This window comes from Amborella trichopoda, chromosome 3, assembly GCF_054954075.1.
Source record: "Amborella trichopoda isolate Santa Cruz 75 chromosome 3, AtrichopodaSantaCruz75HAP2 v2.0, whole genome shotgun sequence".
Classification (NCBI taxonomy): Eukaryota; Viridiplantae; Streptophyta; class Magnoliopsida; order Amborellales; family Amborellaceae; genus Amborella; species Amborella trichopoda.
Genome location: NC_142338.1, coordinates 18050087 through 18077114, shown reverse-complemented (window position 1 = coordinate 18077114; position 27028 = coordinate 18050087). Strand labels below are relative to the sequence as shown.

At 36.3% G+C, this 27028-nt stretch overlaps 1 protein-coding gene across 20 annotated transcripts; it reads right to left on the bottom strand.

Moving 5' to 3' along the window:
• Positions 1-26677, bottom strand: LOC18430523 (pantothenate kinase 2). 20 transcript variants are annotated; one of them, XR_016050861.1, is made up of 13 exons: positions 25975-26677; positions 24178-24390; positions 22067-22125; positions 20865-20981; positions 19759-19878; positions 19511-19649; positions 19332-19425; positions 5209-5340; positions 4388-4823; positions 1558-1670; positions 1137-1320; positions 632-804; positions 1-278 (listed from the first exon to the last, which is right to left on the bottom strand). XR_016050861.1 is itself a non-coding variant. In XM_088860301.1 (12 exons), exons 1-11 carry the CDS (start codon positions 26249-26251, stop codon positions 634-636), a joined length of 1569 nt encoding a protein of 522 aa, XP_088716427.1. In that variant the 5' UTR covers positions 26252-26677; the 3' UTR covers positions 1-278; positions 632-633. The 20 variants fall into 20 exon arrangements, 4 of the variants coding, with proteins under 4 accessions (XP_088716427.1, XP_088716428.1, XP_006840737.3 ...); XR_016050862.1 differs by having other exon boundaries at positions 4388-4711; XR_016050865.1 differs by having other exon boundaries at positions 19511-19615.
• Positions 26678-27028: the final 351 nt, after the last annotated feature.

Below are 27028 nucleotides of genomic sequence, written 5' to 3'. Positions count from 1 at the left end.
TTTCTACAATAAATAATAACACTTGATTAAGTTCAAATATGAATAATTGCTCAAATAAGGTATCCTTCTCTGCATTGCTTTACATTAACACATCATAGCATCCAATTTATTAAATTACAACTACATGGATGAAAAAAATAATACCAAAATACAATAATTATCAATGGGTTAGTTGGACTATATGCAAGGCATGTGATCTTCAGCAATGGTTCTTTTCACCTTCAGCCCACAAGCGTGTAAATCAGGCCCCTGGTAAATCGGAAGCAGATTCCTTGAACCTGCAACAGGAAAAATTGTCAAAGAATGGGTAAGTGAGATCTCTATAATCAAGCAATTTTGCGTTTTGGATAACCAATGTTTGCAGTTTTTTCTTACAAGTAAATAACGCTAAAGTAGATCCTATACAAAACTATGCATAGAACTAAATATATGTCACGGAGAAACCTCTAGCATCAATACTTGTGCTAAGAGAAACAACGAAATCCATTTCTTTTGTAAGTCGAGGAATGGTATCCAACATTAATCCACAAATACAGATATTTGAGACTTCACAAATTACATGTAAAGAAAGTAATGAATATTTTTAGATTTCATACTCAAATGAAAAAGGTCAAAAGGGGAATCTTCATACTTCTAATGATCCTCCAATAATGGTGCCACCTCACGTGAAGTTACAAGATGAAGCACACCAATGTTTAGAGCAGCATTCATGTCACTGTTAGAATGAGGTTGTTCAAAGCGTGTGATGCCTGTCATCGTCAGTGGGATGGGAGGAATAATTTGATTGTCCTTTTGCCCAACCTTCTGCACGCATGAAAACCGCAAATTATGGAAAATCATTCTTCATGATAGCAAAATGCTAGTGAAGTGTACGATGGAAGTGTTCATAACAGTGAAACTGCACAATGGAACTGTTAATAATACTGAAGAAAGACGTCAATCAAACACTGGCATATCTTTGCAGCAAATAGGATTAAGGAGAATACTAATTTAAATTTTTTATGAATTGCTGGCTCCATTAATCAGATCAGAGAAATCCAATCAGACCTTATATAATAACAGACAGAAGGTTTCAACGTACAATGCTGTGAGTGGAATAACTCTACAGTACATACTATGCCAATTTCTTCACTTACCTCCTTAATTCCACCCTGTTGTGGTTGAAATCCCCCAACATACTGAGCATCATTTGGAAATTGTTCAACAAAGGTATGAGTCATTAAATCTTCAATATCAGGCTTATCATAACTTAGGAGAGCACCCAAAGCACCTAAATAGCCTTCATGTCGCAAAAACAAGGCTTGAGCCTGACCCTTTGACCTGAAGAAAATATAGGTGCATGAACTCGAATCATATGGAACTCACACAAAGAATCAAATAGAGACTAAAAAGCCATATAACCACTTGTCTCCTTCTCTCTGCAAAAACTATCTCGATAAATAAATTCTGAGGCCAACCAAATTATATAATGCATTATATTCCGATATTCTGCATCCATAAATAACAGAGGTATCCCCTAAATGTTACCCAAGGAGTTAGAAGCTATTCATCACTTACCAGGAATGAACACCAACAGAGATGGTTTCCATGGTAAATGCATGACCACGGATGAAAAATCCTCCAAATAAGACCCTCTTGAGTCCATAAAGTAGTGCATTATAGTATGCAATCTGGCATAACCAAAACTAATTGATTAGTAAAACTAGGTTGTAAAAGTCATCAGAGCTGTAATTAAACATAGAAACATAAATGTAACAAGCAGGAAGCTTAATAATATGTGAGCAGGATTCCACTCGAGATAACAAGGTGTTTGTTTTAGGAAAAAGCAGCCTTACCATAAGTAGGTTTTTCACAATCAAAGGATGATGAACTTATCAGTATCGGTAGATATAAAACTCATTGCAATGTAAATTCCAAATAAACAGAGCAGTATTATATACAAAGCTACAAATTACCCACAATTAACTTTAACTAAAGTTGATACATACCACCTAAAACAAAACTATGATTAGTGATTTTGGCATGGCATTGGATTTGCAAAGCAAATTTACTGACATTCTAGAAAGAGCCCGAAGGAGCATCATTCTTATGAGAGTATGAGAACTATAAAGTGATGCTAGTTATGCTGTCCCAAAAAGTAATATTGTTTCTTATGAAACTAGTGCATAAGTATTTGTAAAATGCAGGCCATTATCTACAGTTTCAGATATATAAATCTACAAGGCTATATTTGCTGATCTGCACAGCAGGAAGTCTCATTATCATAAAATTAGGTTAGGTGTCTTCATTGAAGAAAGTATGTCTTGTTTATCCCTAACGTCCATCTGCCAACTGCAGTACCACTTCTTCCAAAGAAAATAACCATATTAAAAAGGCTAATGCATTCAATGCACCGTCATTTACCTTAGCATGTTGATTATTATACCTAAGTAGTGGTGCGTGCTACAGTCGAAATGGACGACCTCATGCACCATCATAGATGAAATCCTTCAAGAGCCCTTCTAGTATAATCCACAAACATCATGATCTCATGGTTATCACTGTTCCATCAATGGGTTGGACAGTGGTGGAGGAAGTGGGTCCCAACATACAATTTCAATTAACTTTACAGCCTTAGTTTCTCTCCAACATCCAACCAATTGATTGGATGGTGATAAGCCCATTGGCAGAGGTTATGGCTATGGCCACATAGATCATATTCCATTTTTCAATCCTTCAGAAGAACAAAGATGAATACTAGGAACTGTTAAACAGCTTGAAACAACTAACAGGATGGTGCCCGCCTTTTCCCAAAAGGATTTCTTTGGGAAGTGCTCATAAGTGGCCTGAGCCATGGGGATAGAGCGCGCCTTTGGGTACATCTCAATTACATATAAGACACCTTCTAGTTCTCTCATTTCAAAGTAAGCCTTAAACACACCAACCAGGAGATCTGTTTTGAGGGTTACAGCTATATAACCCACATGCCTGAGGCCCTTCCTGTTATTATTCGAGAAGACACAAGATATCCACCTAGAGTGTCTTCTTTGGGTAATGTGGCATGGACACCCAATAGGTGTAAGAAGCACATATAACCTACCAGACTACAATCTAGGTAAAAATATCTTTAAAAGGACATGTTCCACTAACTTCAGCAAGAGCAATCATCTCAGCTAGCATTGTGGAAGCTTCCATTCTTGTTGTTGGGAATTGAATTCCAATTTCCTCTTTTCTGCACCAGCTAGCAGTCTCTGCTGTGCATGGGCAATGTGCATTACAAGAACTTGGAGAGAGAGAGAGAGAGAGCGAGAGAGAGAGAGAGAGAGAGAGAGAGAGAGAATGGTATTAAAAAGCTAACTGAATTTGGGAAGCCTCGGAGTGAGGAAGAGGGGGGAACTAAAATTAGAGATTTGTGTCAGGCATCCATTCTAAAATTCCAAGCACATGAAGTGGTATGGGTAAGGAGATCATTGGCCCTTATAGATAGGAAAATATCTAGAAAACTAATGAATTTGGAAACCCCGAGCGAAGTGGGTATTACGTAGGTTTTAGTTGGAGCATAGAAAAGGAAAATTTTTGGAAAGACTAGTTAATTTTATCTTGATTTTCTCCTCGGTAAATCTCATAAAAAAAAAACTTCTCTTCCTACGTCATCATAATTGTCAAAGCTTTTTTCCAACTAATTGGGGTCGGCCTTCTTTTTTTAGCTATTATCTTTTTATTTCATTTCTTTTATATGCCATGTCAACACCACAGAGCATTGGGCAACACACATACCGCATGAGATATACCCTACTCTTATAATAATTGTGTAGATTAAAAAATGACGAATGCATTGATCATGTTGGTGAAATCACTATACTTCTATGACTGAATAAATCAAATCTAAATTCCTTCTTCTGATCATATCCTTACTTATTGGGAAGATTGCAATTGAAGACCCTCCCTCTCCACAGAAATAATTGTTCATGTTTTGTTGCTAAAAAGAGATTAAGCAATTGTTTCATGTGCATGATAAACATATCCCTCTACAATCATAATTGTATGACGAAAAAGTAGTAGCTAAGCATTTTATTTATAAGGAAAATATCTCCATACACCCTATTTTGGTGTATCATTTCTCTATAGACCCAGGGTTTTAAAATTTTTTTGGCAGCATAGATTTTCTAAAAAGTATATCTTCTAACCCCCTAGACCCAATTTACTCCTTTTGGCTACTTGTTTTTTGCCCAAACATAAACTAAAATGACACCTCTATCTATCTACTAAATCTCACTCTCTCTATAACACCTCTCTCTCTATCTCTTTCACTCCCCCTTTGTTTCTCTCTCTTCTCTCAGATGCCAATTTTCAACAAAACATTACTAGGGTTTCATGGGAAAACCGTAACCCTCAACGAAACCCTAACCTTGAATTTCCCTTCTCTTCATCTCTGGCTTCACAGATTCCGTCGCCTACGGACTCCTTTTTTCTGAAAGTTCAAACGCCATGACTGGTTCTTCAATTTCCCTACGAGCTTCCAGCAAAGACCAGAGGAAATCGGTCGCCTTTCATGGCTGGATTATGGGGTCTTCTAAAGCCATTCGCAGGCCAGAATCTCACCTTGAGTTGGCAGGCCATGGCAAATTGATCTCTGGAAAGCACCAACACCTCTTTCCTAGTTCGTAGGAAAATGTTTTCGGCAGGCTAAAGAAGCTGCTCCTTAATGTTACAGTGCAGAGGAGTCTTGACCCTGTTCATGTTGTTATATCGCATGAAAATATAGTGGAGGATCGCATAAAGGTAGTCATTGATGCTTATGTTAAAGAAGGGAGGAGGCCTCTTTTGAACCAGGTTGATCCAAGCTGTTACGAGCAATAAAGACGTTATATAGAGAGAGTGAGACGTTAGAGAGAGAGATATATAAAGATATTGCGTAGAGAGAGAGAGCTTTAGTAGACAGATAGTGGTGTCTTTTTAGTTTTTGTTTGGGCAAAAAACGAGCAGTCAAAAGGGGTAAATTGGGTCCAGGGGGTTAAAAGATATATTTTTTAGAAAACCTATGCCGCCAGAAAATTTTTAAAACTTGGGTCTATGAGGAAATGGTACACCAAAATAGGGTGTACGGATTCCCCTTATTTATAAACACGCATGAGCACAAATGGCTGAAGTACTATATATATCTACTCTTCTGATAATTGGTTGCTATGAAACTGTATCACTACAAACTATGCAAACAAAAGAAATCACCTGCGCTATGTTGTAGGAAACCATCCTCAGGAGGGACAAAGCAATATCTTCTGGCTTGTAGTCTAAGAGATCCTTATTTTCAGAAATCGTCTTTCCAAAACTGGAAGCAATTGTTGATGAAGAGAGACCAATCTGTAAAATTTAAATGGGTGTCATATTGATGCAATTATTAAAAACAACTAATAAAATCAAGCGCTTGAACTTTTTACTAGAATAACCAAAGACTTATAAAAAGAGATGAACATGTAATGAAATTCCTTAATGACAGTTAGTAATCAAGTATGAGAAATTACTTCAAGGATAAATAAATATATACAGCCACACACACTTATAGTTGCCTAACTTTTCAAACTCAATCCGTATCATTATCCATAAGATCATTCATTACACTTAACTTTGGATAGATTAATTTGCATAACAGAACAGTTGCCCAAATTAAAACTTGGTTAAATTTCAGAAAATACTACTGATATCAAATATAAAAGTTAGATATTCTCAGATCTCTTTTGGGAGACACCAAATGAAGCAGAAGGGAATACAACATTGATTGATATAATATTACATAATATAAGAAAAGAAATGCACATCAAAACTCAGAAAGACCTCATCAGATTAGAGTAAGCAAGAAAAGATCATTATCAGCCTTCACTAAGATTAAAAAGATGGACACAGATCACGACTCAGCATTATCCTAATTGTAGTTAACTCAAACTCAGCCAAGTCTCAAACAAATGGCTGGGTCTTTATGAGACTCAGTGAATTCAGTGGGTCTGAGGCGATTCAACTCAGGCAAGGCCCAAGTCCCCTAGCTGAGTTAAAACTGTGGAAGCACACAGGCAAATAAAAAATCTCTTTACATAAACAAATAGATTAAAGAATACAACTCATAGAGACTCGGCCTAAATATGATGAAAAAGGTATTTGTATGTGTACTTGCTAGCTATACTTACCTAGCCCTTTCTAAAAGTAGACAGAAATTAATATGTATTGCTCCAAAGCGTTGCAAGTCAAGCGGACCCATTCAAGTCTATAAACCTGACACCACCCCATGAATACTCAGGCCCTAAGAGCTCAGAGTCTTGGCCATCCCCTTCTATACCTCGACAGAAATGAGTAAGACGAAGAGTTACCAATGGCATCATAGGTTTCCTCAACCTATTCACGAAGAGAACCTCCTGCCAAGTTCATCTCACAGAGAACAATTTCTATACTAGGCCTCCACCAATTGAAGCAAACTCTGACTATCCCATCCTACGAATATCTCTTCATATAATATAAGCTGTTCTGCACCAAAGTGAAGCTTGTAAAGGATCACCTATTAGATAGTCTTATTCACCCAAAACAAAAATGTCAGATATTCTTTATGATTCAACGCAAGTCAGTCACTTCATGCCCAAGAAAAAATTGTTGTAATGACCAGCATCATGGGCTAAATTTTGACATTCCAACAAGATTTCAATAAACTGTTCTACTACTTAGATACATATTCACCTATCTTTGGAACCTATTCAACAGAAACCAACTCCTCAGAAACTAAGAAAGCTGCCACATGCTTGTCAGAGCTAGCCAAAACTAGCTGCACCACCACCAATCCATGACTATTTAGAGGGTTCTTTCCCAGACAAAGGGCCATTCATAACTTCCAAATGCTAATTTTACCACTTATCCCTTTAAATGTTGATTACCACCTTCCAAGAAGTCAAAAAAGAAAAAATCGGTTTTTGTTTTCGTGTTTAAGGTACAAGTGGGACATTCACTGGAAGCATTTAGCCATATTGTTGTCATACATGATGAACACTTTGCTAAAATTTGAACTCCCAATTAATGACATTAGTTTTCCAAATCGGCATAAGTATAGAAGTCACATGTGCAGAAGTACCATACCAGTTTACATGGTAAGTTAGAACCAGAAACATCATTAATATCAGCTCAATAGTCTTATTTATCATAAATTATGGGGTTGAATGAAAAGATGCCCCTGTGATTAAGCTAGCCAGGTAAAAGAAGACAAGATTGATGCAGGACTGTTAAATTAATTTCTTACGTATGAAGCTCATATTGGACAAAATTTATGTGCCACTTTCTCACATGATATTCGTGAGTGTATAAAAACCAATGCACTTGACATGGACTACAAAGTAGCTAAAATACAAGCCAATACACCTTGAATTTTACAATACACTTGCACTTACACTCGAAAAAACAAATTACAGCAAGGTCATTGTAACTTTTTTTTGGGTAAGTCAGTGGGGGAGAAGGCCCCCTACCTATTTTTTATTAATAAAAGAGCAAAGAAAAACAATTAAGATACAACCCTATGGTAGGGCAATTGCGCCAGATCATGTAATAAAAAAGAGGAAAGAAAATCTGGTGGTCTATAGTGCCACACAGTTGCACCAAGGTCATGGTAACTACAGTGAGCTATTGACTTCCAAATACACTCAAATGAGAGGATACAACTCAATTAGGGTACCTTGCACATGAGCAAAACAAGTTACAAAAGGAGAACATCAAACCATACATGCATAGTGTGCTTTTGAAAATTCAGCACCACTCAAATTTACAAAACGAAATTATACATCAATGGATTTAATAAAACTCATCACAACATGATCTCCATTACATCAACATTTATATGCTCAAGTGTGCAATGCAACATGACCATGGGAAGCCAATCAAAGCTCTCAAGTACCCAATTTACGGCCTTGGGTCTTAGCTATGTGCCATTGGATGACATGTAATGACATATCTCAAAATCGGGCTAATTCATCACCTAATAAGTGGGAAAGTCAAGCTACTGATACACACTTAAAACATAGGAGGATTCGCAGAGATCTAAAAATCAAATCAAGTGGGAAAATCATGAGAGAAATCGGGGTTCTTAAAACACAAAAATGGTTCAATTGAGTTCATAATTCGGCCCACAAAATTTCAGCATTGTCTCCTCTTGTGAAATCAACAATTCAAGAGGTTAAGAAGAATATCTATTTGAGTAATGAAATCAAGAAAAAATCAGAGAAATATCAGCCAAAATTACTCCAAAATTCAAGGAAGAAAGCTCATGAAAAACTATGTCAAAATGTACATGGATGAAGCCTTTAACTATATGGATCAGGACAAATCAATGATCATTCAAAGGATCAAAGATCTAATCGTCAAAGTACGAAAAAATGTTGTTATAAATGAGAATTTACAGCAAGCAGAAACTAAAGGAATCAATGGAAATGGAAATGATCTTACTCAATTGTTGAAGGCTTGAAGACTAGATCATCCATGACTTGAATTTGAGCTTTGGATCACCATTAATGGTATAGTATAAGACCTATAATAGAATTCTTCTCTCACCTTAACATAAAAGAGGATCTTCGAGAAAGAAAGGAAGAAGAAGACTAGCTTGGGCGTTCCACTTCATGGAAGAAGCGAGAGAGAGGTGCGTGCCACTTTTGGAGGGAAATTTGTGAAGTGAACTCATGTGTGAAAAATGAAGGATCAAAGGGGTTTTTATAAGCTTTTAACCTTCAAGTATGGAGATGCTTCTAGATGGATGAATCTTAGCCCTCCATGTCATCTACCAATGGCTACAAAGAGAGGCATGATCGTAGCCCACCATCCACCATCATGTCATCAAGATGTATGGTATGGATTTAAATACTTTTACCATCTTTTAATTCACTCCAATTTCTTTTTTTTATTAAAATACCCATGCTCTTTACCAGTGTTTTAAAAATTGCCGATCCTATCCGGAATCGGGCGATCCGGATCGGGTATTGGTGATACCGTTCCGGAACCACTAATAAAACAGGATCCGGCCATTTTTCTAACTTGATGACGTCACGGATCGTTCCATGACATCACAGATCCTGGTTTTCTAGCTTGATGATGTCACAGATCGTTTCATGACATCACATAATCCCGTTTTGGACTACATCGCCACGTGTCAAATGCGCAATTTTCAAATTCTCACCCACCCACCAGCTCAACGACACAAAAACCAAACCTCTCCTGCCAGCTCAACAACCCATCTTGGATAACTTAAAAGCACACAATTCTCCACCTCATGCGTGTGCTATTTGCAACAACCAATTCGATGGCTTTTATATGTACTTGGTCAAATCGTAAATTTTCGATGTGGGATGGCTTTGCTTCCTTGCGAGAGGAGTGCGCATAACTCAAGTGATAATAGGTTTGTAGGGACATAACAAAAAGGGCATGTACTATAGTTCTGCAGGATCACAATGTACATTTAATCCTTAGGTAAAAAAGCATACTTATGGAGTAGTTTTTTATCTAAAATATTTTCTTTTGAAGAATAAAAAAAGATCTAAAATATTGTGTTCCACTATACAATCTATCAATATTATAAAAAATAAAAAATAAAGAAAAAAAGATTTTGAATTTCTAAGTACTTAGTGATTTATTTATTTTTTTTCTTATAGTTGTTAATAAGATTTTTTCTTAAAACAATTAGTACTAGCTCATAGGATATTAGAAAAAGAAAAAAATAATATTAATATTGGTTTATTGAATATTAAAAAAAAAAAAATAGTTTATGAGATATTTTAAGAGAGAAAAATAACACTAGCTCATACCACTTTAGAATTTATTTCAAGTTGTTTTATCAATTATCTCACATTGCAAATATGAATTTTTTTTATTTATTTTCCTAATTTTATTAAAATATGATTGCAAATTTATGTTACTAAATTCTATATTTCTATCAACACTAACTTTTATATATTAGATTTATTTATTTGTGAGGGTCATACCCTTGTTTTTTGAATCACGTCTATTATTATCTTATATTTTATTTATTACTTTATTTACACTGTAAATTATGCAATGTATTACCTTTTGTTATACTTGTAAATTAGATTTTAAATTAGATGATATTATAAGACAAATTTCAAATTTATTCTTATTTGTATAGTAAAATGATGATAAAATAATAAAATACAAAACCACTAATTGTAATTTCAATGTATAACATTGTATTTATTTAGGTTTTAATAAATCGTTGATGAAAATCTTCATACAGGGAAAGAACATCTGAATATTCTCATATTGATGTAAAAAAATAAAAGTTATTAATGTAGTACGTTCATTTCTTATTGGATTCCTTAAAAACAATATTTATAATGATTTTAAATATTTTTTTATTTTTTTTTAAGGCCAAATCCAATGGATTCGGCCGATTCCCGATCCGAAACGTTGATTCACTGATCCGGATGAGTTTTTGGGGTGCTTGATCTGGGGCACCGATCCGTTTTTTAAACCACTGCTCTTTACATTTAATAAAGCTAAAACGAAGATAGAGGGTATACCCTAGTAATTTGTCAAAATTCCAGTAAAAAGAAAATCTCAAAAATTCCCTTCGTTTTATAAAAACATGTGGGGCTAATGAAAACTTGCCACATAAACTAAGTTAATTGCATATTTACCATATACCCTTAGGGTTAAGCTTGAAATTACAAACCCTATACTCCTTTTAGAATCCTCCACGCACGTGCACAAACCCCTTGCTTTAGGCATTAAACATGTGCCAAAATAATTTTTCCAAAAATTCAATATTTCATAAAATTCCATAATTCAACACCCTTAAGTTAAATCAACAAACAACAAAAATAGATGGGGGTTCCATAGTGGGGTTGACATCATCTCCACGTGGGGGGCACGTGGGACCCCCCCAACCCGACACGTGGACGCCCATTGGCCATTTGGGTGTCCGATGTAGGTCCCGAGGGACTGTCCCTGTTGTCATTTCTTTCAAACAATTACGGAAAAATTCTCATAAATCCATAAAAATCATTTTAATGATTTTCCATCAAAATAAACCATTTTGGCATTGATTAAAAACATTTACAAGGGAAATTAGGTTCCTTGGAGTTGAATTACGAAACGGAGTACTCCACTCGGCTATACCCGTAATCCAAAGCCAACTTGGTGACCCAACAGACTCATGACCGACAGTGTATAATCAAGGGCTCATGATCTCAGCCTATCAAAATCAAACCGATGTGCGACTCTGAATCCTCAAGTATAAGTGGATTTCAAGTGCACCCCCTAGAGGACATGCACACACATGGTGCGGGGGTTCTTCTCTTAACACATGTGCATAGCTAAAACTACTGTATCCTTGGAAGAGTGGCTTCTCATGCATTGCGACTGTATATGCACATGCTACGAGAAGGTTTTAAGAGTAAGGGATTAGGCCAATGTCCTCTATTGGCCCTAACCTTCCCGTACAGGGCTTTTTGTCATCAAGTTCATACACAAATCGTATTGCCCTACCCTATCACTCAGTCATGAGGCACAAACATAACAATTGACCCTGACTAAGAGGTAACCCTCAACCCTCTTGGTACCTCCCATATATAAATCAACCTCATGATTTAATTAGGGTTTCATGACTCTTGGTCCCAGTTCGCCAAGATCTTAGAGTCATGTCACTCTTTTATTTTCACTGAAGTTAAGAGCCATTGAAAATGTCAAAATTTAAAACCATGAAAGGACATAATTCCAACATTCTTCCACTTGGCCTTTTGAGGCCTTAAATCTCATAATCACCACACATCATATCACATAATCCATAAACATGATCCATAAGCATAATCCATGATGCCAATGCAAATGCAAATGTAGACAAACAAATGCACCTCCCAAGAGCAAATAATCATTCAATCTTTCCAAGTCTCATACCATGTACATGTCTCCTAAAAACATTGTGAACCAAGCCTTTGGTCATGGGGTCGGCTAGCATGGCCTCGATGGGTATATATGCCACATCAATTTCATCATTCTCAATCTCATCTCTTATGTAATAAAACACGGCCTTTATATGGTTGGACTTACCATGAAACCTTGGTTCCTTAGCATTATATATCGCCACTTGGTTGTCTCATATCTCAAAGGCGAGTTATCTTAAATTATTAAGGAACGTTTTAATCCATGAAGCTTCCTTAGCCGCCATGCAAAATGCAATGAATTCGGATTCCATAGTTGATAATGCAACTAAATTTTGCTTCTTAGACAACCATGAGATGGCACCACCAGCATACATGAAACGATATCCCAAAGTGGATTTAATCTCAGATCACCTCGGAAATCTGCATCAGAATAACCCAACACATTAAGACTATCAAAATCCCCATAAGTAAGAGCATAATCACAAGTTCCTTTTAAGTGCCTTAGAATTATCTTATGGCTCTCCAATGTTTCATTCCGGGATTACTTTGGAATCTACCAATTAAACTTTGTGCGATAGCCAAATCAGGTCTAGTTTCCATAATTGTATACATAAGGGAACCTACAGAACTTCTATATGCTATACCTTCCATTTCCTTTCTTTCATCATCATTCATTGAACACATACTTAAGCTTAGCTTAATTCTTTTTTCTAAGGGTGTGTTAATAAGCTTGTATTCATTCATACTAAACTTTTCAATAATCTTCTTACAATAATTAGCTTGAGATAATTGAAGAATACGGGCTGCTCTATCTCTTCTTATCTTGATTGCCAACACAAAAGATGCTTCTCCCAAGTCTTTCATATCAAAATTATTCGATAACAAGGACTTTGTTTTCCTTACTAGGTTTAAGGAACTACTAGCCAAAAGAATATCATCCACATGCAAGGTTAAGAAAATGATTTCACTCTCACTCACCTTAGAATATATGAAAAAACGATTATCTTCCTTATTTGGTTTAAATCATTTTTAACTAAGGTTTGATGAAACTTTATGAACCACCTCCTTAAGGCTTGTTTCAAGCAATACAAAGACTTCACAAGCTCATACACATATTTTTCCTTCCCTTTCACCATGTAATCATTGGGTTGCCTCCAGTGACGGAAAAATCGGGCGGTTCAAATTTTAACCACCCGGTAGATCGGAACCGACCACTGGCCGGCTCCAGTTTTGGCAGGTTTTGGTGAACCGATCGGATATTTTAAAAAAAAAAATTCAAAATATTTTTATATAAAATCCCAAAAAATAAAGGATTTTGTTTGTAATGCATTTTTTAAATATTTTTCATCATTTTGTCAAAGACTAGAAATTATTTTGGCCATAAATACTTATTTTCACATTTTCCCATCTTTTTTGAAAAGTTTCAAAACTATCCCTGGGCAAAAATCAATTCTTTAAAATCTATTTTTTTGATTAATTTTCAACGTCATTTGGATTTGCTTTGTTTAATCATGCTTTAAATATACTTTTCATATTTTATGAGATTTGTTTTTGCAGTTTTTTTATTTTTTTAACACTTTTATGACTGCCCGGGACTTGCCCAGTTACGCTAGTTGAACCGGCCAGTTGATTAGTTAGGACGGTTGAACTGCTTCCGGCCCCATGTTCGGTTAACCGTTCTGGTTCAATTTTTCTTACACTGGTTGCATTATATAAATTTCTTCTTCTAAGTCCCTATTAAGAAAGGCGGTTTTGACACCCATTTGGTGAAGCTCAAGGTCTAAATGGGTGGTTATGGCAAGAATGATTCTAATGGACCTCATTTTGGCAACCGGTGAGAAAGTATCTTGATAGGCAGCCCTTTCTTTTTAAGTGAAACCCTTAACTACCAATCTAGCCTTATACTTCTCTAATTTCCCTTCCGAGTTTAGTTTCTTTTTGAAAACCCACTTGTATCATATGGGTCTCCTATTAGGTGGCAATGGAACAAGCTTCCACACACGGTTTTTCTCAATGGATTTCATTTCATCATCCATAACTTCCTTCCATTGTTTTCTTTCAGGACAATTAAGGGCTTCATGGTATATAATGGGTTCATGGTCGGGTTCATCACTAATTCTGTCATAAACCTCACTACTAAAGTATGTGAAAAACTCGGGTTCTCTGCTCATTCTTTGACTTCTTCTAGGTGGGTTGAAGGGTGTGATGGTTCTCTTAACTTGTTTGTCCCTTTCCATTTCATAAAGATCTACTTGTTTATGACTCACCATTCCTTTAAGAAATTCATCCTCAAGGAAATGTGCATCACAACTTTCGATCACATTGCCTTTGGACAAATCATAAACCAGAATCCTTTACCATGTGAGGGATAACCAATGAAAATTCATTTGATGGTTTTGGGTTCAAGTTTGGTTCTATTTTGAGAGGGAATCAAAACATGGGTTGAACAACCCCAAACTTTGAGGTACTTAATAAAAGGTGCACGCCCCATGTACATTTGGTAAGGAGTTGATGCAACCACCTTAGTGGGAGTCCGGTTAAGGACATAAGTCATGGTTAAAACAACTTCACCCCAAAATTCAAGTGCAAGTTTGGCGGTTCCCAACTTCCCATCATACTCCGAACCATTTCAATTAAAGTCCTATTCCTTCTTTCCGCAACCCCATTTTATCCGGGTAAATATGGCATGGTGGTTTGGTGTATGATACCATTTTAGGTACAAAAATCATAGAAGGCATGGGATGCATACTCACCACCCTGGTCCGACCAAAAGTTTTTAATTTTGATTCCAACTTGGTTTTCAGCCTCGGCCTTATATTCCATAAACTTGCCTAGGGCTTCACTTTTAAATTGTAGGAGGTAGGTTTGACCATACCGGGAGTGATCATCAATGAAGGTAATTATGCTCCTCTTGTTCCTCTTGGAAGGCACACTCATGGGACAAAAAATATCAGTGGGCATTAATTCTAATAGGCTAGTAGTCCTTTCAACCTTCTTATAGGATTTCTTAATCATTTTGCCTTATATTCAAACCTCACACTCCTTTTGGAAATTCACCTTCATGGTTTTGATAAATCCATCTCTCATAAGCCTTTCCATCCTTTATTTGTTTGTGTCCTAGCCTTAAGTGCCATAATAGAAAATCATTCACATGATCCGACACATAAGCAAACTTATTCTTTATTTCCAATTGAAAAAGTCCATTGTAGTTTTTGGTTACAAAGACGAGCTCTCCATTCATACTTCCCTCATAGAAAAATACCTTGTTCTCCTTGCAAACAAGCACATAACCGGCACTACTCATCTTGGAAACCAGGATGACATTCTTTCTCATACCCGGAGCATAGAGAGTCTTTTATTCTCCACTCACAAGATCAACCACATAGTCCCCACATCCTAGGACTTGCTTCTTTTGGTTTCCACCCATATAGATGTATTGGGTGCCCGGTTTCACCTCCTTAAAGGATCGGAATCCATACATAGAATTTGCCACATGAATCGAGCATCAAAATCAAGGCACCATGTATGGATTCCTTGATCGACTACCATGACAAAAACCCTCTTTTCTCTCTTAGTCGTGGAACCAGTGTTAGGCCTTGCCCTACAGGTCTCATTATGCGATTGCAAAAGCACTAAGTAAGACAAGGAGGTGCACGACAGTACCTAGCTATGTGCCTGAATCTCTTACATTTATGGCATTGCACATTGGAGTAGTCCTTAGGTGGATGTGGTTGTTTTCCTTTCCCATTCTTTGGATTAAAGTTCCCATAATTCCCCTTTTATGGATATGGTGGTGGTGACTTGAATGCACTTTGGCCTTGCCTTTCTCCTTTGACCTATTCCACCAACCTTTTCCTTTTGTCTTTTTATTTTTGTTACCATCCCCATTAATTTGATTTGGAGCATTCCCACATAAATTCACTTGCATACCATGAGCAGGTAAAGAAGAAGAGGAAGGGTTAAGAGTTTTACCATATGTACCATAGTCTTAAGTCCACACATACTCACAGTCCGATGCTCCTCCTCGGCTTCAAGGAAAAATGTGAGATTCCCAAGAGTCATGAGGGTGTCACGTGCCACCAAGTTGGCTGTAAAATTCTCCCATAAAGGGGAGAGAGTGGACGAGAAGAGGGTCACTTGAGTTGGCATATCAAATTCCATGTCGGCCAACTCAATGTCCTTCACCATATGACAAAAATTTCTCACACGATCACCAATTTTTGAGTGATCCAGCATCCGTGAGCTTCTTCATGCTCATCACCTTGAGAGAGTAAGATGGAGTATTAAAGGATTTCTTCATCTTTTCGATGATTTCTTTGGTTGTCTTACACTTTTTATACTCTCTTGCTTAAGTGTAGGACATGGTGGCTAACACCACATTCTTAGCACTTTGAATTTTGGTGCTCCATGTCTTATAGGCATCACGTGTGCCTTGAGTGGCATGAAATCTTGGTACATTTGGAGGATCTTGCGTGATCATGGGGATGAGACCCTCCTCATGGAGTTCATAGCCCACTTTCCTCAATTTGAAGAAATTTGACCCATTAAACGTTTCTTCTTTAAGCAATTTTGTAACTATCGACTTGGCAGCCATGTGCAAACACTTGAGCAAAGTCCTAATATAATCTGGGACTCACAAAAAGACTCAAACGGACCTCTCATAGAGTTTTCACTTTGATACCACTTGTGAGTGTATAAAAACTTATGCTCTTGACTCGAACTACAAAGTAGCTAAAACACGATCCAATACACCTTGAAATTTTACAATGCACTTGCAGTTATAACTCGAAAAAACAAATTACAGCAAGGTCACTCTAACTACAATGGGTTATTGACTTACAAATACATTCAAATGAGAGGATACAACTCAATTAGGAAAAGAGATCTTAAACAATGGACTTCATAAAACTCATCACAACATGATCTCCCATATATCAACATACATATGCTCGAGTGTGCAATGCAACATGACTATGGGAAGCCAATCAGAGTTCTCGAGTGCCCGGTTTACGACCTTGGGTCTTAGCTGTGTGCCAATGTGTGACACGCGATGGCATATCTCAAAATCAAGCTAATTCATCATCTAATAAGTAGGAAGCCAAGCATCTCCTGATACACACTTAAAATATGAAAGGATTTGCAGAGATCTAAAGATCAAATCAAGTAGGAAAATCATGGGAGAAATCAAGACTCTTAAAACACAAAACCGGTTCAATTGAGTTCGCATTTTAGCTTATAAAATTTCGGCATAGTCTCCTCTTTTGAAATCAACAATTCAAGAGATCAAGAAGAAGATATAAGTAACTAATATGATCACGAAAAACTCGGAGAAATATCAACCAAAATTACTCCAAAATTCAAGGAAGAAAGCTCATAGAAAACCATATCAAAATGCGCATGGATGAAGCCTTTAATTATATGGATCAAGAGAGATCAATGATCATTTAAAGGATCAAAGATCTAAGCATCAAAAGATGAAGAAATATTGTTGTAAATGAGAGTTTACAGCAAGGAGAAACTAAAGGAATCAATGGAAATAGAAATGATTTTACTCGATTGTTGAAGGCTTGAAGACTAGATCATCCATGGTTTGAATTTGAGCTTTGGATCACAATTAATGAAGTAGTATAAGACAGTGGAGTTCTTCTCTCACCTTAACCTCACCTTAATATAAAAGAGGATCTTCGAGAGAGAAAGGAAGAAGAAGACTAGCTTGGGCGTGCCACTTCATGGAAGATTAGAGAGAGAGAGAGAGAGAGAGAGAGAGAGAGAGAGAGAGAGAGAGGTGCATACCACTTTCGGAGAGAAATTTATGAAGTGAACTCATGTGTGAGAAATGAAGGCTCAATAGAGTATTTATAAGTTTCTAACCTTCAAATGTGGAGATGCTTCTAGAAGGATGAATCTTAGCCCTCCATGTCATCTACCAATAGCTACAAAGAGAGGTATGATCTTAGCCCTCCATGTCATTTACCAATAGCTACAAAGAGAGGTATGATCTTAGCCCACCATCCACCATCATGCCATCAAAATGAGTGGTTTACCCTCTTTTAATTCACTCCAATTTCCCTTGTTATTAAAATACCCATGCTCTTTACATTTAATAAAGTTAAAACCAAGATGGAGGGTATACCCTTATAGTAATTTGTCAAAAATTCCAATAAAGAGAAAATCTCAAAAATTCCCTCCATTTTATAAAAGCATGTGGGACTAATGGAATCATGTAAACTAGGTGGTTAATTACACATTTACCATATACCCTTTCTAGAATCCTCTACACATATGCACAAACCCCTCGCTTAGGCATTAAACATGGGCCAAAATAATTTTTCAAAACTCAATATGTCATAAACTTTCATTATTCAACACCCTTAAGTTCAATCAACAAACAATGAAAAGACATAGGGTCCCATAGTGGGTTGACATCACCCCCACGTCATCTCCACGTGGGGGGGATGTGGGACCGCCAAGCCAACAGGTGGACACCCATTGGCCATTTGAGTGTCCCGTGTGGGTCCTGGAGGACTCTTTGTTTGTCATTTCTTTCAAACAATTTCGAAAAATGGACTTTCTCGCCCAAAAAATTCCAGAAAATCCTATAAATCCATAAAAATCATTTTAATGATTTTCAGTCAAAATAAATCATCTTTGGCATTGATTAAAAACATTTACAAGGGAAATTATGATCCTTGGAGTTGAATTACGAAAGCACTCCACTCGACTAGACCCGAAATCCAAAGCCACCTTCGCGGTATGATCCAATAGACTCATGACCCACAGTGTATAATCAGGGGCTCATGATCTCAGCCTATCAAAGTCAAACCGCTGTGAAATTCTGAATCCCTAAGTGTAAGTGGATTTTAGGTGCACCTCTTAGAGGATACACACACACATGGTGCGGGGGTTCCTCTCTTGGCACATGTGCATAGCTCTAACCAGTAGATCCCTGGAAGAGCGACTTCCCATGCATTGCAACTCTATATATGCACATGCTATGAGAGGGTTCTAGGAGTCACGGATCTAGACCAATGTCCTCTATTAGCCCTAACCTTCCCGTACATGATTTTTTGTCATCAAGCTCGTACATAAATCATATTGCCCTGGCTTATTACTCAGTCATGAGGCACAAACATAACAACCAACCTTGACTAAGAGGTAACCCTCAACCCTCTCGATACCTCCCATACATAAATCATCCTCATGACTTAAATAAGATTCTAGGACTCTTAATCCCAATGTGCCAAAATCCTAGAGTCATGTCGTTCTTTTACTCCCACATAAGTTAAGAGCCATTGAAAATGTCGGAAGTTAAGGCCTTGAAAGGACATAATTCCAACTATATCAACAGGCTGCATGTACCAATGAATGTTCAAGAAAGAGCACAAGTTCAGAACCTTAAGAGCAGTCTTTTACAAGAAAAGAAAAGAAACAAAAGAGTACCTTGGAATAGTCCATTCCACCATAGATGTCACCAACAAGCATGTCAACAGCAGTATTATTCCCACGTTGACTAAGCTCCAACAACTCATCAAAACTGAAAAATAAAATGTTGTGAGATGACATAGTAAATAACCATTAACATGAAGACCAACGCTGTCCAAAAATCAGTACCAATCTACCTCTTGCACTTTGTCAGAAGCTTTCCTAGGCCCCAAAAGGTACCACCTCCCACATTTGTTCCACTAACTCGTTGAAAGCTTCCATCACCATCAACCTACAGCCAGCTTCGCATAGGTGAAGAACAGATGAAGAAGAAAGCTACACAAGTGTTTAAATATGAATCTATTGAGAAAACATACATTAAAAGCACATAAAAATGGAAACGAAGAACATAGGGCATTAAAACTGGGAAAAGGCATATCGATACCTTAATTACACTAACACCAGAACCTATATTGACAAGAAGGTAAGGGAACAAGTCGTTTTGGTCAATCTGTACAAATTCTTTACGTCCCTTCATGTAAGTGAATGCTTCATATCGGATGGTCTGCACATAATTTCATTCATTATTTTGGATATGAGCAGGATACCATGCACACCTTAGAATATTAAAGAACCACGCTCTTAGCTTCACCAGAATATTAAAGAACCACGCTCTTAATAATTTAATTCTAAAAGAAAGAATAATGCTTTCACATGCAAATTTATCAATGAATACATTCACATCACAATATCCATGATGTTATAAATAATAGCAATCAAAAAATAAGATAGATCATAAATTTAACATTATCAAATAAACCATATATACATCAAATGAAAATAAAACAAATAAACCATATACACATCAAATGAAAATAAAACAAACATGATCACTAAGCAAAGTCTACTATCTCATCCAAGCATGATCCATAATCATACAAGGTCACAAGCATCACCCAAAAATGAAATCTCACCAACTATTACAGATTGTATATTTCCCCATCCTTCTACCCAACCCACTATAGTATAGCTATAGCATGCTCGAGCCCACTGCAATATCTGAGGCGGGGCACAGTGCCTCAGCAAGTGTCCAACCTCAAGGCTAGCGGTGATTGGCGAGTAGCCCTCTTCGGTCTCGTCAATCCCTTCGTCCCTCTGTTCCCCCCAAAACAATCCTAGAAATGGCTCGACTCAGCGTTCAATGACATCAATCTCCATAAATCTAATAGGATCCAATCGCCAATTATCTAACACAACTGACAATCACAAAATGTTTTGTTTTCAAACTTACATAAGTTTATGGCCCTAGAAATTACAAGTTAAACAATCAGGAACATCTAACTGACATTATACAAATATATATCCTTAGAGAAATTTATGAGGTCAAGATAGTATTATTTTAAGTGAAAGGGATATCATGCTGCAATCCCACAATTTAATCAATTAACTGTCAGTAAGGCAATTTGGCAGACTTCTTCTTACATTACTCAAATCTCAGAAGTTATATTTACAGTCAAAACAAAAAAAAGTACCATAAGTTCAGGATCATACCTTAAGCAAAAAATTTGCCCCTGCAACAAGGCAATCCATTTCATCTTCCTTTTCCACAGTAAAACCCAGTGTATCTTTAAAAACCTCAGCAAATTTGTATGCCCCGCCACCTGTGGCCTTATCATCCATTCCACCCAATGTTTATAAAATAAGAATTTATAAGTCCAAGCAGAAGAACATAATTTGCATCATGGAAGTATATAAAAAATATTCATTTCAGGGAAAAGAAATTTTTTTGATTCAGCAAAATAGACTATCATCGAACACATGGCTCGGAGTGTACTAATACATATAGCAGATGCAGGAAGTATTTTGAAGTCATCTGCAAAACAAGACCGATGTGAACTTCGTACAGAATGAAATATATTAATTCCCTCGAAACATTTTATATAGCATTGATCAAGCTCTCCTGCAAAACCAAACATAGTTTTACAAGCTTTGGTATGGGGCAAACCAGGAATTATGGTTCACAATGTTTAAAGTTCTTTATTGAATCATAGATGGTTTCTTTTAGTACCAACCTTTACAATATGCTTTGAGTGTTGCTTTCATGCATCAAGGAATACTAGATCTACATATGCCAAACCAAAATCAAAGTTATAAGGGTTTCTAGAGGTTGTACAGGCTGGAGGAAGATTTAGTCAAAGTATCCAAGATCATGTTTGGAACACCAGAGATCTGCAATTGTATGACAATCCATAGGTAAAGGGTAGTCATGCGCATAACACAGTTTGAGATAGAAGTGGTAGGCTTTTATTTCTATGCTCAACAATCAGGTTCCCATTTTTATATAATTGGCCACAAAACAACTATTTTGATACTGGAATGACTTAAAGAGAACATCATGAAAGGTTTATGCAGAAACGCAACTCCACATACTGGAAGCAACCAGTGAAGGAAACCTTCTTCTACAGATTGATTTAGTAAAATACAGCTCTTCCATGATATTTCAGACTCTGTATTTACAGGAATATTGTGAAAGTAAACCACTCCCCACCTCCCTTTGTTATTGATTTATCATATGGGTTCTGTGGAATCAATGAATGTCCTCAAACAGACACAACTGCTTTCCAACTTCGTCTTCTTGAAACCTATTGTTTCTGGTGTTACAAATAGACCCAAGTATTCAGGGAAGAAGATGATAAAAAACAAATGAAAAGGGAAACAAAAATATACAAAGATGAGTCGTCTAGTACGATTACCTTTATTATAGCATTTTCATCAGGTAAACCTCCAAACTTCCATGAATGTAGATCTTCCCCTAGAAAAAAGGATTCAGCAAATGTCTACAAAAGGTATTCAACAATAAAGGATCTATCATAGCTCACAAGCAAATAAAAACTAACAAAATAAAAAAATAAGATATCAAATCCAAACAATCATGTTAAATTGTGATGTGCCAGCTTGAGAGAAATGAGAGAGTCATCCATGGAAAAATGGAGCCTACGGGGATTTTATAGAAGTGCCAGGATATAAACATCCATATGAAGACAAAAATGACAGTAAGGTACAGGTAAAGGATGCATGAGATATATATGAATGGAATGTCCTTAGAACAACAATAATGCAACATTTCATAGTTTAACAAACTCATCTAACTCAGCGAACCGTTACTGAAGGACAGTTTGCCAACCACAAATTGATGTTGCTTTGTGGTCACAGCCTTGGTAACAAATTAGGGTTCTGCTAATCAACAAAAAACATGTGGAAAATTAATAAGGACACATCTGATTTTATCTCAAAAAGAATGGAAAGTAACCTATGTGTATATTTGCTTGTAGACAACGAGTAACAGCATTGATATTCACAACAAAGGGGCATGCGGAAACTGAAAAGCCAAAACGGATATCCATGTTGTGAAGAAGGGAGAATCCAATTGCCTATCACAAAGGAGATCGCTCCATATTAGGCCTTAATACTAAGAAATAGTGTTTATTGAACTTGCAAATTTCTTACGTGTATGCTTAACAGATTTCAGATTTAGTATGGAGGTGAGTAAGCAAAACCTTATGCACTGAACTCTGTAAAACTACGGACAGTGCCACTCAACTCTAATATATGGTACAAAGATGCTACGGTACAAAGATGCCAATCTTTGGCAAGTAAAGGCAGATGACCTTTGATTTACAACAGTATTATCATAGCTTGGCCTATTGAAAGCACACTTATCTTGACAATCTTCTCCAAATCTTAAAACATTTACCAAAACCTTGGAGTGGAAAGTTTTGTATTTTCACACAAATAAAGTATTAAGAAGCAGAAAAATATCAGATCCTGACTCTTCAGTCCTAGTACCAACTCAATCGGTGGTAGGAAGATTTTGTGGAAAGCCAAGATTTTGTATTTCAAAGAAAGCAGAGGAATTCAAAACGCATAAGTCCACACTCCACAGTTGAATGGCCCAAGAAATGTGATCACAATGCATGAGCTCCCCAGATCTCTAGAAACTAAACTAATTGCTGGCACCTTGATCTCAAATTCAAAACATAATCAAATTGGAAAGGTGGTCACTGACATTTGTACAGAAAATGCATATATAAACACCAAGTATGCCAATTTATATCTATCACTGCTAGTGCAGTAAAAAGATATTCTAGACCACATTCCTTATATCACTTTTTTGACTGACTTATGTGAAATACCAACTTATGAAAAGATTTGAGATGACATATCTAGAATGCATCAATGAATTTCTTCGGGTCCAGACATACAGTGAGTATCAGTACACATATTAGATGCTAGAAATTGGAAGCTTTTAGATAGCCCCAATTTAAATATAGGAGCATTGCAAACTTGGTAACCCCACCTTTATCACACTTATCTCAAAAATTTAACCATCAACACCCCATCAGCAAATGCCACTTCTCATGCATGAGTATTATTAAATTGCTATCCATGAGAGCGAAGAACATGTTATCATTGCCATAGGGAGGCAAACAAGCTAATGGACTAGATTGGTATCTTAAGACTCAATGTGATCAAGTAAGGTGAGCAATCATTGTACGATGGCCAGGTTGGCTATGTGGTCCTCTCATTCCTTTGATTATTAATACAAGTTCAAGTTCCCCACCAACCAAAGCAGAACTATGAATCCTAATTTCAATTCAACAAAATCAGAAAATAGAAGGGTTCAAACCCACAGCTCGACTGGAAAGCACTCATATTGCAACTTTGAGGTTGTGGGTTCAGACCAGGCTAATTTAAGCATACATAATATATATATATATATATATATATATATATATATATATATATATATATATATATATATATATATATATATATATATATATATATATATAACTCAGCATACCACTGCTATGAAGTTGTTTGCATCTGATAAATTCCAAGCACTCATTAAGCTTTCTAGTCTCAAACTTCACAAAATGGAGTTGACCACCACGAGTGGGATAGCTCCATGCACTGCCATTAGGAGCCTCCTGCTTCTTCTTCAAATGACCATTCTTCTTGTCTTTAGTCGAGCTCTCCTCGTGCCTTGAGAAGTAGACTAACTTAATAAGAGATCCTGGAAGAACATCTCAATATCATCTCACATGACACAGCTAAAAACAAATAACATATATCTAAAAAATAAAACAATAGATAATCAAGACAGATTAATCCCTTGTCCAACATCCTTGAATCATGAAACTCCTTTTATAGATATTTCAAATCATAAGGTTTATGAGCTGAAAATCCATCAAATTATCTTATAACTGAATCCTTCCATGCATATACTGTAATGGCACAAAACAACACAAACTTATGACATGTTATTAAAGGCAATTGAGAAAATAGTTACTAAAATGGAAATGGAAAAATGCAGGCTAATAAATGAGAAACGACTCTTAAAATCTATGTGCCAATCAAGGTATAACCCAATTTGCCAGTATCATAAAACTAGTACTAGCATGAAATACAAAAGCAATTTTGTAGCTAAAATAAAGTAAGCTCAATAAAGGAGTAAAGCTAGATTAGTGTCCAATCCTCCTAATATGACAAACTCGAGGCAGTAAATGGTTCAATGGAAAAAATAGAAGCCCAACCATGCAAAAGGAAATATGCAATTACAAAAAAAAAAAAAAATATTATTATTATTATTATTATTATAAAAAATTATATTTAAAATAAATAAATAAATAAAACCCACAAAAAAATACCCAAACCAAATCAAAGGAGAGATGGGGATGGCTAGGACACAAAAGAAATGAAGGGCAAAATAAGACATTTTCCAGGCGAAATTCCATGCAAGTGCCAAAATGATGCAACAGAAATAAGAAAATGGAATAACACTAAAGCAAAGAAATAGAAAGCATAAACCTGAAAAATCATCACAAATATAAACGAGAGAACGGAGAAGAGTGCTAAAAAATAGGAGCAGACCAACAGCAAATCAAGAAATCTTATACTGAATATCATACTTACTTTTAAAAAATAGTAGCCCAAACATACGAAACCACTTGGTTTACAAACGAAATCACTGCCAAACCAAGTGATTCTATGCACAGAACCAATTTCACTTTACCAAAACCTGCATCATTGAATTACAGTGCGTGTGTGTGTGTGTATTCATCTTGAAAGGAAAAAGAAATAGGCCAAGGAAGAAGCACAAAATAAATCAAAATTCATCCTTTCATTATTAATAGACACATTTCAGCTACTGTTGAGTGAAACCTTAACTAAAAAAAAGTAAAAATAAAAACCAGAGAGAAAAAGTTACTGCAGAACATAATAAATAAAACTTAATAGTTATAAATAAAAAGAACAACACTGAAAAAAACCCACCTTATAAAATCCGTGCCAATCGAATTAATGGAAGAACCAAAACCAAACCGCATTTTCTAGTGCCCAATCATTCATTAGAAAATTCGGATACAAAAAGGAAACTAAGCCAATGCAGTTAAGAGAGACACACCCAAATTCCATTAAAAAAATTGACTAACAAATGCTCCAAAGATATAAAAACACCAGTGACAATCCAAATACAAAAAGAAATATCATAAACAGCCCATTTCAATTCCAACAATTATTCATCAAAAGATACCCAACCCCCCAAACAAGCAAAACCAAATACTAAACAAAACATAATCTTTTCAACAAGAGAACAAACCTCCAATATCAAGGGCCATTCGCGATATGTCATCAAACTGATTGGGAAGCAAAATAGTCGGGCTTCTCTCCTCAAAATTCCCCTGAATTGCTGCCCCACTCAAATCCAATTGCGGGCGAGAACCCGACCTGCGCATCGAAGCAGCCGCCAAAACCATCTCACCTTCTCGCTCTAACTCCTCTGATTGATTCACAGGATCGGCTGATGAACAAGGAGAGAGAGAAGAAGGATTGATGATGGCTGAATCTGCCATTAAACCAACGTTCAATTTATGCATATGAGCCCAATAAGTCAAAGAGAGAAAGAGAGGAATGATGGGATGGGGGTCGTTGTTGAATCCGCCATTAACCTAACAACTGGTTTTCTTTGTGCCCTGCTGTAATAACTTCAATTAATCGAGTCCAGGAGAGCCTGTATAGCCGTTATAATGCACACCCCGAAATATAAAAATTTTAAATATACAAGGCCCTGGAGTCCTGATCTAAAAAAATGGAGACTTTAAATAAAAGGGAAATCGTTCGAAAGTATGAAACATCCCTTGTGCAAATGGGTGGTCCCTTTAAAAAAGTCAAAAATTACTACTCTAAATTTAGTTATTTTAATATTACTGGATAGGGTTTTTCTGAGTCAGCCGACTCATATTGGACATATGCGGTCTCAAATTTATCTTAAAGATGGATTTTTAATCTAAAATTTTAGATATATATGATCTAGGCTACTATCATCATTAATACAACCAAAAAAAATCAACATTTTAAATATGATTCTTTAGGGATTTTTCTACACCGTGTATATTTATGTTAGCCCAGTGATCTAGTTTAAGATCAAAATAAATACGACAAAAAACAATCAACATTTTAAATGTGATTCTTTAGGGATTTTTCTACATTGTCCATATTTATATTAGCCCAATGAATTTTTGAACATGGACGTTGGTGAGGAGCAGGTTCTTGCACCCGCTGACTCATGAACAACTTTTCCAAATTTATTCACTTATTCGTGATCCATGCGTTAGAGATTGTATATTTCTTAAAAATTAAGTCCAAAATCCATC